The sequence below is a fragment of the Phyllostomus hastatus genome, unplaced genomic scaffold, assembly GCF_019186645.2.
Source record: "Phyllostomus hastatus isolate PE091 unplaced genomic scaffold, TTU_PhHast_1.1 phas_contig_29, whole genome shotgun sequence".
Classification (NCBI taxonomy): domain Eukaryota; kingdom Metazoa; phylum Chordata; class Mammalia; order Chiroptera; family Phyllostomidae; genus Phyllostomus; species Phyllostomus hastatus.
In genome coordinates this window covers 4,126,229-4,139,716 of record NW_025333835.1, presented here as the reverse complement: position 1 = coordinate 4,139,716, position 13,488 = coordinate 4,126,229, and the positions used below count along the sequence as shown (strand labels likewise).

General features: G+C 38.5%; 1 protein-coding gene across 1 annotated transcript in view; it reads right to left on the bottom strand.

The window, feature by feature from the left end:
- Nucleotides 1–13,488, bottom strand: part of EPSTI1 (epithelial stromal interaction 1) — a 118,727-nt gene that overhangs the window by 37,896 nt on the left and 67,343 nt on the right. The window contains exon 7 of the mRNA XM_045839129.1: nt 12,963–13,056. Within this exon, the coding sequence (XP_045695085.1) occupies nt 12,963–13,056 (94 nt within the window). The remainder of the gene's footprint in view (nt 1–12,962; nt 13,057–13,488) is intronic.

Below are 13,488 nucleotides of genomic sequence, written 5' to 3'. Positions count from 1 at the left end.
AAGCTGTGTTTTAAAGAGCACAAATCACACTAAGTAGGGGGAAGGATATTCAAGCAAATGAAAAATAGCATTGTATTGGTTTGCTTAGGCTTCCATAACAAAGTATAACAGTCTAGGTGGCTCAAACAACAGAAATTTGCTGTCTCACAGTTTTGGAGGCCAGGAGTCTAAAATCAAGGTGTCTGCAAGGTAGGTTCCTTCTGAGGACCATGATATAAGGTCCAGGCTTCTCCTCTTGGCTTGTAGAAAGACATCTTCCCTCTGCACATGTCTGTCTCTCTGCCCAAATTTCCTCCTTATAAAAAGATAACTTTCCTATTGAATTAGAACCTACCCTAATTTGCTCATTTTAACTTGATTACTGTTTAAAGGCCCAATATTCAAATAAGGTTATACTCTGAGGTACTGGAGTTTAGGACTTCAACATATAAATTTAGCAGGGAGGCAGACACAAATCAACCCATGAAAAACATTAAGTTCCTATTTTAAGATGATGGAATAAAAATGCTTCTGTTACATCCTTCTCTCAAAAGTTACCCTAAACAGAGGAGGAAATGAAACAAACAAACTCTATATTCAGAAACCAAAAGACAGCTCACTGGCTATCTGGGAATAGAGAACATGCATAAGACTCCAATTTTCTCCACAGATCAATGTGAAGGTCCAATATTCGCACCAGTTGCCGGGGGAGACTGATGGATGACAGGAAAGTGCCCATGCCTACTCTACCTTGAAAATTCAGATGTAATTCTCCCAACCCTGACAGGAAATCAAAAACATATTCTCTGCATTACACTAAACAAGGCATGCCTCATACAGAACCAGCAGCAGTCAAATCCCTGGTTGAGAATGAAAGGATTCTAAAAACCCTGCATACTGGGCACTGAGCCTCTGGGCCCCCTTCCTTGAAGTTTTCTTTGCTTTTCAAAAAAGTATGTTATTGATTATGCTATTACAGTTGTCCCAACTTTTCCCCCTTTGCCATCCCTCCAACCAGGATCCCTTCCTCAGGCAATCACCCCACCAGTGTTCATGTCCATCAGTCATGCATATAACTTCTTTGGCTACTCCACTTCCTACACTGTATTTTACATCCCCACGGCTATGCTATAACTACCAGTCCCCTCACCTCTTCACCCATTCCCTCACACCCACTCCCATCTGGCAGCCATCAAAACATTCTCTGTATCTGTCATTCTGTCTCTGTTCTTGTTTGCTTACTTTGTTTTTTAGATTTAATTGTTGATAGATTTGTATTTTTTGCCATTTTACTGTTCATAGTTTTAATATTATTTTTCTTAAATAAGTCCCTTTAACATTTCATATAATAATGTTTTGGTGATGATGAACTCCTTTAGTTTTTTTTTTTCTTGTCTGGGAAGCTCTTTATCTGCCATAGATTCTAAATGAAAGCTTTGCTGGGTAGAGCAATCTTGGCTGTAGGTCCCTGCTTTTCATGACTATGAATATTTCTTGCCAATTTTGTAGGCCAAAATTCCTTCTAGCCTACAAAAGTTTCTTTTGAGAAATCAGCTGACAGCTTTATGGGAACTCCTGTGAAGATAACTAACTTCTTTTTTTCTTGCTGCTTTTAAGATTCTCTCTTTATCTGTAACCTTTGGTATTTTAACTATGGTGTGTTTGGAGTGGGCCTCTTTGTATCCATCTTGTTTGGGTCTCTCTATGCTTCCTGGATTGCATGTCTATTTTCTTCACAAAATTAGAGGAGTCTTCTTTCATTTTTTTTTCAAATAGATTTCCCATTTCTTGCTCTTGCTCTTTCTTTTCTCCTTCTGGCACCCCTATGATGTGAATGTTGGACCACTTTAAGTTGTCTGAGAGGCTGCATGTATTGTCCTCATTTTTTTTAATCTTTTGTCTTCTTATTGTTCTAATTGGTTGTTTTTTGATTCCTTATAATTCATATAATTGATTTTATTCTTGGCTTCATCCACTCTACTGTTGTTTTCCTGTACATTGGTCTTTATTTCAATTAGTGAATCCTTCATTTCTGACTGGATCTTTTTTCTGCTCTTGAGGTCCTCACTAAGATCCTTGAACATCGTTATAACCAGTGTTTTGAATTCTGCATCTGATAGATTATTTATCTCTATTTTTTTCAGCTCTTTTTCTGGAGTTTTGACCTGTTCATCATTTGGGCTATGTTTCTTTGTCCCCTCATTTTGACAGCCTCCCTGTGTTTGTTTCTATGTAGTAGGTAGAGCTACTTTGACTCCATGACTTGGTAGTGTGGCCTAATGTAGTAGGTATCCTGTAGGGTCCATGGCACAGCTCTCCCTATCACTCAAGCAGGGTACTTGAAGTGTGCCCTTCATGTGGACTGAGTATACCCTCCTCTTATAGTTGAGACTTGTTGCTGTTGTTAGATCAATGGGAGGGATTTACCCAGACCAGTCATTTATGACCACTGACCACACACCTCTGCCCTCCATGGAGGATCAGCTGTGCAGGGGCAGGGTGGTGGTGCTCCATTGTGGTCAGTAGCTGTCCACTGGGTGCACTGGCCCTGGGGTTTTCTGGGTGGGACAGGCTAAGGTCAGCCCCCACCTTTGTTTTGTCTGGGACCACACTGCCTGAACCATCAAGCAATCTGAGACTATGTACTTGTGCTGGGCTTGGAGATACCCAGGTGAAGCCAAGCTGTGAAACTAGGCTAGCTGCTGCTGGTGCAGGGGCTAGGGTTCACTGACCAGCTGTTGCCTTTTTTGATAGAATTTAGGAAGTTGTGAAACATGGCCAATACCAGCCATTCATATGGAAAAGCAGCTTGCATGGGCCCATAAGTTGGGTGGGGTGTAGTCCCTGGGGATTTCTAAGGTGAGTCAAAGAGTGTTACGCAGGATAATGGAGTCTCAGATATGGCACCAGTTTGCTGTCTCTTTGAGAAGAGGGTTTAGAAAAGGGAGAATGGCCTCTGCTCACCTTGATGCCAGACACTTCAGTTTCTTCCTGTATATCTCTGGTGCCTTTCAAGCTGCCACCCCAGGTCTGGAGCTCAGAGGGAGTGAGTCTAAGTGGTTGAGTCTGTGTGGGTTCTTTAAGAGGATCTACCTGGGGATCCAGCAGATTTTTCCACCAACTCAATCCCTGCTGCTTTTTAGCAGCCAGAGGCTGTGAGGACTTATGTTCCTGGCGCTGGAACCTTGTGCTGGGGGCCTGGCATGGGACTCCTCACTCCCCAGATATCCATCTCAAATTTTTATCCACCATGTGAGGGTGAGGAACCAGCCTATTTTGCCTCTGCATCCTCCTTACCAATCTGGATGGATGTGATTTCTTTAATTCTGTAGTTGTCAGACTTCCTTTCTGACAGTTCTGAGTGATAGTTGTTCTATATTTTACTTGTAATTTTGCTGTAGTTGTATGAGTCTGCCATCTTGACTGGCAAGTCCTTACTTGAAGTTTTCGTATGCTCTCTGCCCTTTCCTTTGAGAGGCAGAAAGTGAGATTTTATTCATGAAATAAGAAATGATTATTATTTTCAAATAGCCACAGGGGAAAAAAAAGCTCTTGGCAGTTAAAACTATCTCCTCTCCCTCTGCAAAAGACAAACCACTAAAATACTTAGAAGAAATTATATATATAAATATATATATATATACACACTTTTTTCCTATCTCTCATATATTTTCTTGACATTATGTATCAGCTCCCAGTTTCTTAAACAATGGTTCTAAAATCATTATAACTTTCCAAGTGATAAGAGCACTAGTAGCATCTTTTGTTCTAATGAGGTGACTCTGGGTGGTTCCATGATTAGAAGCTTGGAATTTTCAGCTCTACCCACCCCATCCTTTAGAGAGGGGAAAGGAGCTAGAGATGGAGTTAATAATTGATCATGCCTATGTGAAAGACCCTCTATAAACGTCTTTAAAATAAAGGGATTCAAGGAACATCTAGCTAGAAGAACACAGCCATGTTCCAGGAGGGTGGCCACACCTCAACTCCATGGGGACACAGCTCTTTGTGTTCAAGACCCTCCTAGACCTTGTCCTACAGGTGTCTTTGTCTAGCTGTTTATCTGTACCTTGTATCATATCCTCATTATTTTTATTTTTTATTGAATATTTCCATTACTATTTATACTGCTTATATTGCCCTGTCACCCACACCTCCGGCAATTACCACACTGTTGCTCATGGCCATGAGTTGTTTTTCCTTTTTGCTCAGTCCCTTCACCACCCGACTTCTGCCCCCATAGCTGTCAACATGCTCCTATCTATAGGTCAGTCTCTATTTTGCTTGTTAGTTCTTTTGTTCATTAGATTCCATATATGAGTGAATTTGTATAGTATTTATCTTTTTCTGACTGGCTTATTTCACTTAGCATAATGTTCTCCAGGTCCATTCATACTGTTATGAAGGATAAATTTTTCTTCTTTTTTTATAGCTGAGTAGTATTCCATTGTGTAAATGTCCACAATGTCCATAGTTGTTTTATCCACTCATCTACTGATGGACACAGGCTGCTTCCATACCTTGGTGATTATAAATAACACTGCAATGAACATAGGGGTGCTTATGTTCTTTCAAATTAGTGTTTTGACTTTCTTAGGCTATATTCCCAGAAGTGGAATTTCTGGATTGAAAGGTGTTCCATTTTAACTTTTTGAGGAATCTCCATATTGTTTTCCACAGTGGCTGCACCAATCTGTATTCATACTAACAGTGCAAAAGTGTTCCACTTTCTCCTGTCCTCATCAGCATTTGTTGTTTGTTAATTTATTGATGATAGCCTTTCTGACTGGTGTGAGGAGATATCTCATTGTGCTTTTAATTTGCATTTCTCTGATGATTTGTGACATTGAGCAGCTTTTCATATTGACCATCTGGTGACCTCTTTGGAACAGTGTCTATTCAGGTCCTTTGTTCATTTTTTAATTGGGTTGTTTTTTGGTATTGACTTTATAAGTTCTTTATAAATTTTGGATATTAACACCTTATCAGATGTATCATTGGTGAATATGTTCTCCCATTCAGTGGGGTTTTTTATTTTGTTGTTTTCCTTTGCTATGCAAAAACTTTTTAGTTTGATGTAGTCCCATTCACTTACTTTTTCTTTTGTTTCCCTTACCTAAAGAAATATATCTGGTAAAATATAGCTATAAGCAATATCTGAGATTTTACTGCTTATGTTTTCTTCTAGGATTTTAGGGTATAACATTTACATCTTTAATCCATTTTGAATTTATTGCTGTGTGTGGCATAAAAAGGTAGTCTACTTTCCTTTTTCTGCACATATTTGTCCAATTTTCCCAACACCATTTATTGAATAAACTATCTTTAGCTCATTGTATGTGCTTGCTTCCTCTGCTAAATATTAATGGAGTATAAAGGTGTGGGTTATTACTGGGCTCTCTACTCTGTCCCATTGACCTATATGTATGTTTTTATGCCAGTACCAGGCTGTTTTTATTACTATGTCATTATAGTAAGGATTGATATTAGGTAGTGTGATTCTTCCAACTTTGTTCTTCTTTGTTAGGATTTTTGTTGCTGTATGGGACCTCTTGTGATTCCATATAAATTTTTGAAATATTTGTTCTAGGTCTGTGAAATATGTCATTGGAATCTTGATAGGAATTGCACTGAATGTATAGATTTCTTTGGGTAGCATTGACATTTTAATAATGTAAATTCTTCCTATTCAAAGACATGGTATGTGCTTCCACTTATTTGTAACTTCTTCAGTTTATTTCTTTAGTGTCTTATAATTTTCCAAGTACTTGTCTTTTATATCCATGGTTAGATTTATTCCTGGTATTTTATTCTTTTTATAGCAACTGTGAATGCAATTGTTTTCTTAACTTTCCTTTCTGTTAGTTCATTATTGGCATATAAAAATGCAACTGGTTTCTGGATATTAATTTTGTATCCTGCTACTTTACTGAATTCATTCATCGGCTCCCTGTGTACATTATCATGTCATCTGCAAATAAAGTCAGTTTTACTTCTTCCTTTCCAATTTGTATGCCTTTTAGTTCTTCTTCTTGTCTGATTGCTACAGCCATGACTTCCAGTAGTATGTTGTGTAAGAGTGGTGAAAGAAGATATCCCTATCTTATTCCCAATCTTAAAAGGAAAGCTTGTAATTTTTGCCCATTGAGAAAAAATGCTTTATTATGTTTAGGTGTGTTCTATCTCTTCCCATTTTGCTGACAGTTTTTATCATAAGTGGGCACTGAATTTTATCAAATGTTTTCTGCCTCTATTGATATGATCATGTAGTTTTTATTCTTCACTTTGTTTATGTGGTGTATCACATTTATTGATTTGCAAATGTTGTACCAATCCTGCATCCCTGGAATAAGTCTCACTTGACTTATTGATCATGCTGTATGATCTTTTTGATGTATTGCTATTTTCGGTTAGCTAATACTTTGTTAAGGATTTTAGTATCTATGTTCATCAAGGTTATTGACCTATAATTTTCTTTTTTGTAGTGTCTTTATATGGTTTTGGAATTAGGATATTGTTGGCCTATATAATAAGCTTGGGAGTCTTCCATTCTCTTGAATTTTTTTAAGAGAATAGTTTAAGAAGGAGAGGTGTTAGTTCTTCTTAAATCTTTGGTAAAATTCACCTATGAAACCATCCAGTCCAGGGCTTTTGTTTGTTGGGAGTTTTTGATTACTTTAATTTCACTAGGTGTAATCTGTCTTTTTTTAAGCCATTGAGCATCCTTATAATCATTTCTTTTAACTCTGTATCAGATAAATTGCTTTCCCCCATTTCATTGACCTCTTCTAGAGAATTCTCTTGTTCTTTTGTTTTTGGCCTTTTTTTGGTCTTCCCATTTTGGTTACCACTTTGAATTTGTTTCTGCATATTATTTTAGATCAGCAAAGACTCTGGTGCAAGCCTATGTCAGACACTGTCCTTGACTGACTCTGGACAACCTGTTTGGGGCTATCAGTGATCCACAGCTTGTGGGTCTATCTGCTGGGCCTGGATGTTTGCAGAAAAAACAACGCTGTGTGCCAAGGACAGCTTTCAGCATCACTGGGCCTGGAAGAGGGTTGGCTAACATCTCAGACCCAAAGATCCACTATTGCTTTCAGCCTTTCTGTTAGGCTTGGGCCCTGAAATTGCCTCCAAATGTACTCCTCTTCAGCCTGGCTTAAGTTCCACAGAATGGGGTGGGAGGGATAACTGTAGGTGGGGCTATTGCTTCCTCCAAGACTGATGCCACTTGAAGAGGAGTGTCTGCCCAAGAAAGATGGTTTCTGCAGTATGTGGAATGACTTACACAGGGATCCTGGCAACTTACCCTTCAGCTTTCTTCTCACAGCCTCCAATCAACCCCAGACTCCTCTTGCATCTCTAGTCCACTCTGCCCTCTCTCTGCCTGAGCCCAGGGTAAATGGCTGCAAATGAAATGTTGTGCTTTGGCCCTTTAAGAGGCTCTCTCTACCTATAGCTGTCTCTCTCTGGCTGAGAGAAACCCAACTGTTTTCACAGATGGATGTTATTTGGGTTCTTTTCCTGGTTCTGGTGCTCTAAGTTGGGGACCCCAATTTGGGGTTTAGACCCCACACTTCTCAGGGAACCCCACCTCTGCCAGGTGCTGGAATATCCCTCCAGAGCTTCAGCTGCACTTGTGGGAGCCCAGCCAGCCCTCTCACACTGCTATATTTCCTAACAGTCAAGTTGTGATGATGTGGTTTCTTCTGTAAGTCCTTGGTTATAAAGCTTTTCTCCAGCTATTGTTCAGTTGGTATTTCAGGATGATTTTTCTGTAATTTAGTGTTAATTCCAGTTTGGTGCTTGGAGGAGGTTAGTGTAACTTTTACCTATTATGCTACCATCTTGGATCGCCTATCATATCCTTTAATAAACTGATAGATGTGTTACCCTGAGTTCTATAAGCTGCAGTAGCAAATTGGTCAAAGTCACAGAACCTCCAATTTGTAGCCATGTTGAACTAAAGTTGTGAGTAACCTAGGAACCTACTAGCTATGATAGCATCTGAGGTGGAGGCAGTCCTGTAGGACTAAGCCCTAAAACAGTGGGAACTGATACCATCCCTACGTAGATAGGATCACAACTGCATTAAATTACAGGGCACCTAACTGGTGTCACAAAATTACTCAATGTGAGAAAAAAAAAACCCATACATCTGGTGTCAGAAGTATTGAGAGTATAGTAGTTGTGTGAGTAAAGGAGACATGCAGAAGGGAAAGGACTGGGATTTTTTTCTAACTCAATATGCCAGGAAGTGGGGGGTGGGCAGGAATCATCAAGAATAAGTTAAAGCAGAAAAGTAATTTTTATAGAAAAGTTAGAAAATAAATCCAGGAGGTGTAATATCTGAACAAGAATTCCATTAAGAGAAAATGAGAAATAAATCAAAGAAATAACACAAGAAAATCATCTAAAACTAGGAATGAGTTTCCTTTATTTTTGAAAAGGAATAACAATGATCCCACACTAAGGCATATCACTATAAATTACAGAATACCAGGAAAAAAGAAAACATTAAAGTATTTCCAGGGGAAGCAGGGAAAAACCCTCATATAAGGACTGATATTCAGATGGCCTTGGATTTCTCAGGAAACGATACCCAAGACTAGAAGAGCAAATGCATGCAAAATTCTGAAGAAAAATTATTTTCAATTTGGAATACTTACCAGAAAATTGTAAACTAAGAATAAGAGATGAATAAAGATAATTTCAGATATACAAGAATCTGAATGTGCATCTTCTCTTGAAAAGCTACTAAATAATAGGCTCCATCAAAACAAAAAATAGTAATAATAAAGCAAGAATATAGATTAGACCTAGAAATCAGGGACCCAACATATGAAGGCAGTAACAACTATTCCCCTGATGAATTCACAGCAGTGGTTCTTATCATTGGCAGCACACTAGAATTACGTGGGGAGCTTTAAAAACCCTGAAGCCCAGGCCTCAATACAGCAGGGCATCTGAGGGCATGACCCACGCACCAGTGAATTTTAAAGCCCCCCGGGTGATTTCAATGTGCAAACAAGGATGAGAACCATCCTTTGAAAGTTTCGGAATAAGAACTGTGTAGAAGCCCTAAAGAGCAACCAGCCCAAGTTAAGGCAGGAGGTAAGAGGGATGTGGAAGGGATATTTTTAAGAGGGAAAGAAACCTGGCATTGACAAACTATCTAACAGGCAAAAAATGGAAATTGTGTGGAAATTTGCATGAAGAAGCACTTTGTAAACTCTCACAAAAACTGAGGAAAGGCAGTCAAATGTTCAAAGGAAACTAAGAAAATGCAAAAATAAAATGAAATTTTTAAAAAGTTGTGAAAAAAGAAAATGTAATTGGCTTACTGAGAAAATATTCACATTGTCATAATAAGAAAAAGGATGAAATACTGGTTACATTAGGAGAACAGGGGAAATAAATTATTAAGAACTAAAATTGATTAATCATGAGACAGTAATATACCTGTTAAGAGATATATGAAGTCAAATAACAAAAGAAACAGTTGGCAGAGTATGGTGGATGAATAATGGCTCCCTAATGATGTCCATGTCCTAATCCCTGGAAGCTGTGAATATTACCTTATGTGGCAAAAGGGAATTTGCAGAAATTAAGGATCTTGAGGAGAGGATACTGGGTGATCCAGGTGGGCCCAATATAATCACAAGGTTTCTTATAAGAGGAAGGCAAAGTCAAAGAGTGTGGAGAAGGTGATGTGGGAATGAAAGCAGAGATCAGAATGATATAGCCACATGCAAAGGAGCCAAAGGATGATGGTGGCCAAGAGACACTGGAAAAGGCCCTGCTAGAGCCTTCAGAAGGAACCAGCCCTGCTGACACTGGATTTTAACCCCTTTGTACTCATTTCTGACTCGGATTCCAGAACAGTAAGAGAATGAATATGTGTTGTTTTTTTGCCACTAAGTTTGCAGTAATTAGTTACAGCAGCAATGGGAAAGTTTTTATTGAGGTATAATTGACATGTATATATGTTTAAGGTTTATAACTTAATTCAATATTTATATCTATTGTGGAATGATCAATACAGTAGTCTAATTGACATCCATCACCATACATTGTTATAAAACCACTTCTTGTGATGTGAACTTTTAAGGTCTATACTTTAGCAACTTTCAAATATGCAATATACTATTGACTATAGTCACCCTGCCACACCTTAAATACCCACTACTTACTTTACAAGCAATGGGAAATTAATAAAAGGAGTTTAAAGTGTTGGAGTAAAAGTAGGACTGAAGGCATGCGAGGAGCATATGCCCTTAAGTGTTGACTTTAAAGAATATGTGGCACATGGAGAAAAATTAAAATAACCAAGTTTTAGTAAGTGTTCAGAGTAGTGAAAGTGAAAGGATATGGCCATACAGATATAAGTGATTGATAAGTGCCCTTCAAACATTAATGTGCACACAAATCACCCACAGACCATGTTAAAATGCAGCTTCTGAAATAAGACTGCAGTGGGGCTTGAGATTTGTCTACATTTCTGTAAGTTCTCAGGTGATGCTCATGCTGCTGGTCTGCGAGTGGTGAAGACCTAGACTTTATAACTATAGAGAGAGGTGAGTGGGAGGAAGGGAGGAGAGAGCAGATAGCACTTTTTGATTAAGCTAAGGCATTCTGACTTTGTCCTTGAAGATATAGTGATCACTGGGCAGTGAAACAACAGGATGAGCATTTTAACAATTACCATTCCCTCTAGAAGAAGAGGAAGCAAGGGGTAGCAAACCAGAGACTGGAAGCCATTTAGTGTGCATGCCTTTTTCTGAAGTCTTTATGTGTAACATCTAAAGGAATTTTCTTATAGTCTTTTTCACTGACATGATTATATAGTATTTATTAAATTCCTGTCTGCCCATGACAAATCCACATGTAAACAGCATAAGAAAAACAATATTCTCAGGAAAGTTGCATTATGTAATAAAATTAAAATTGTTTCTTAAAAAAAAAACTTTGAAATCCTGCAGCTCTTCACATCCCATGTAAATGGTATCACACAGTATTCACATTCCATATATTGACCATAATTAAGGTAAACCACAGGTGTCATAACTTTGCAAAAGTTCTATGTACATGTTTGACTTTCCTTAAGCATTAGATGTTTCTGCAAAGAACAGGAAATCTATGCAGACATATTAGATAGAATAAGAATATAATATGGGTAAAAATTCAGTTAAATATGTGGCAAAAAATGAGTAACAATTTGGTGTAAAAATCCAAGGAGCTACTGAATTCAGTTCATAAGGAACCATTCTGGGCCTAATCCTGCTTCATATTTTCTACTAATAATGCTGAGGATCATGTGGCTAATGCAGTCCACAAAACATGCAGCTATGGGATACATTATTAATGCTTTCTATGACAGTATTAAAGTTCAGGATGATCTTGTTAAATTGAAGAACTGAGCCAAAATCAACAGAACAAGCATGCATAATTCCACCAGGTGTTTCAAACCACAGGAGTCAGGAAACTCTGAGCAGAAAGCAAGACCATCCTAGCAGCCAAAAGCCCAGTTGGTAAGGCTATCCAACTCCTGTTTTCCCTCCCCTCTCTCACTGCCACAGGGTATCTGGATAGATGCAAAGACTGTTCCTACACATGATTAAACTCTACTACCTATAACTTGCCTTTCCTCCAGAGCCCTGCAACAAGGGGAGAGAAATAATTAATTTGACATGACTTGAGGAGCCCATACTAGCAAATTTAGACTTTAAACTATCACATTAGCAGCAGGGAAAAAATGGTCTTTCCCCATAAAGTGTCATAATATCTTCCTGACATTTTAAAAACATGGTCACTAATGAGAAAAAGGGTGGCTGGGAAAAGATGAAGATCAGATTTCTCTAACAACTTATTTTTTTACCCGCCCAAATCCCGAAAATGCAGACATTTTAGAACTCAAACCCATATTTTCTTTGAGCTACAACCCTTTGCCAGACTCATCCTTAATTACATTTATTTTGTTGTGTCCTGTTAGCTATTAATAACCAAGCCCTGGCAATTTCATCTGTCAGCAGTTCTCTAACCTGCACTCTCATCTCCATCCTCTCACCCACCGCCCTGCTTGAAGTCTTCATCTTTCCTCACCTAGGCTAATACAGAAGGGTCTTAGATGCCCCACTGCCTTCCATATTCTTTTGGATTCATCCTTTACATGGTTACCAGTGTTATCCAGCTAAAGTACAAATCTGACCTTGGACCTTCCCTACTTAAAACTTTCATTACCTTCAGTCTTCACAGAATGAGGTCCAAGTTCTCCAAAGTGATACACAGATTTCTACAGTGGTGTTCCACCACGAGTACCGCCAGCTTCCTGTGTGAGGCATTTCTGGATTTCTCACTGTCCGTGGGGTGCTACTAGCATTTTGTGCCCAAGGATCAGGAATGCTAAACATCCTGCAGTATCCAAGAGAGTCCACTGAGGAACCATCCTCATAGTTCCTACCCACCTCTCCAGCCTTCTATACTGCAGCTCTTCTAGAGTTGCACTCCTGTAGTCTGCACCTACACAAAACTCCCAACACAAGCCATGCTTTTCCTTGACATTATACTTTAACTCTTGCTTCTGTGTCTTGATTAATTTGACACCTAGAACGATGCTCTTCACTTTAACTCATATTTTAAACTTCAGCTTTCTAATTAGTATATGCTCTACACTTAATATATGTTGTTTTATAACTATGGTTTTCTCCTTCACTTGACTAAGGTCCTTACAGGCATGGTGGATAAATGGTGAGATCAAAGGCTTTACTGAGGCCAATGTTTTTTTGTCCAAATGCCCATAATACAGGTGACAGGTACAAGCATTATTTTATAGCTGAAGCAGCAATTAAAGTTTCAGGTTAGGACATCTGTCTTTAGTTGCAATATTCTGTGTTGTATAGGTCACTCTATGCACTTAATCTTCATTTACTAAACACCTCTTTTGAAAATGCCAGACATTCCTTGTGTGGCATTCCACTTACCCAAGGTGAAGATTGTGGGTTATGATGAGCAGTTTGACAGATACTTCTGTTTGGCAACTCTGTCTCCAGTCTGCTCAAGAACTCAGCAGTTTTGCTAGCAGAAACGAAAATAGGTGTTAGTGCCTTCATAAAAATAGAAATATCATTATTTAGTGTGCCTTTGGATACTAGCCTAGGCTTGTATTCCATGATGCCTAAAAAATGTCTTAGGTAGAACAAAAGGTCAGTTTCAGTAGAATAGAAAATAAAAACAATGTTATTGCAAAACTGCATTCTTAGAGAACATTAGTTTGAAAAATATAAGTCTAGGTTTGTAGAATTTAAACCTATTCTTTCATTTTTCTACTTCATATACTTTGACATGGAAATAGATACTCTTTCATATTTTACAGTACAGGACTCCAATTTCATAATTGAACATTTAATGCTTGACACTCAGACTTCATTATAGAGTGAAACATTAATTCCCACAACATCTCATTCCACACTGGTTTTTCATTAGGCCCTTCACCTTCTTTCTCCTGGT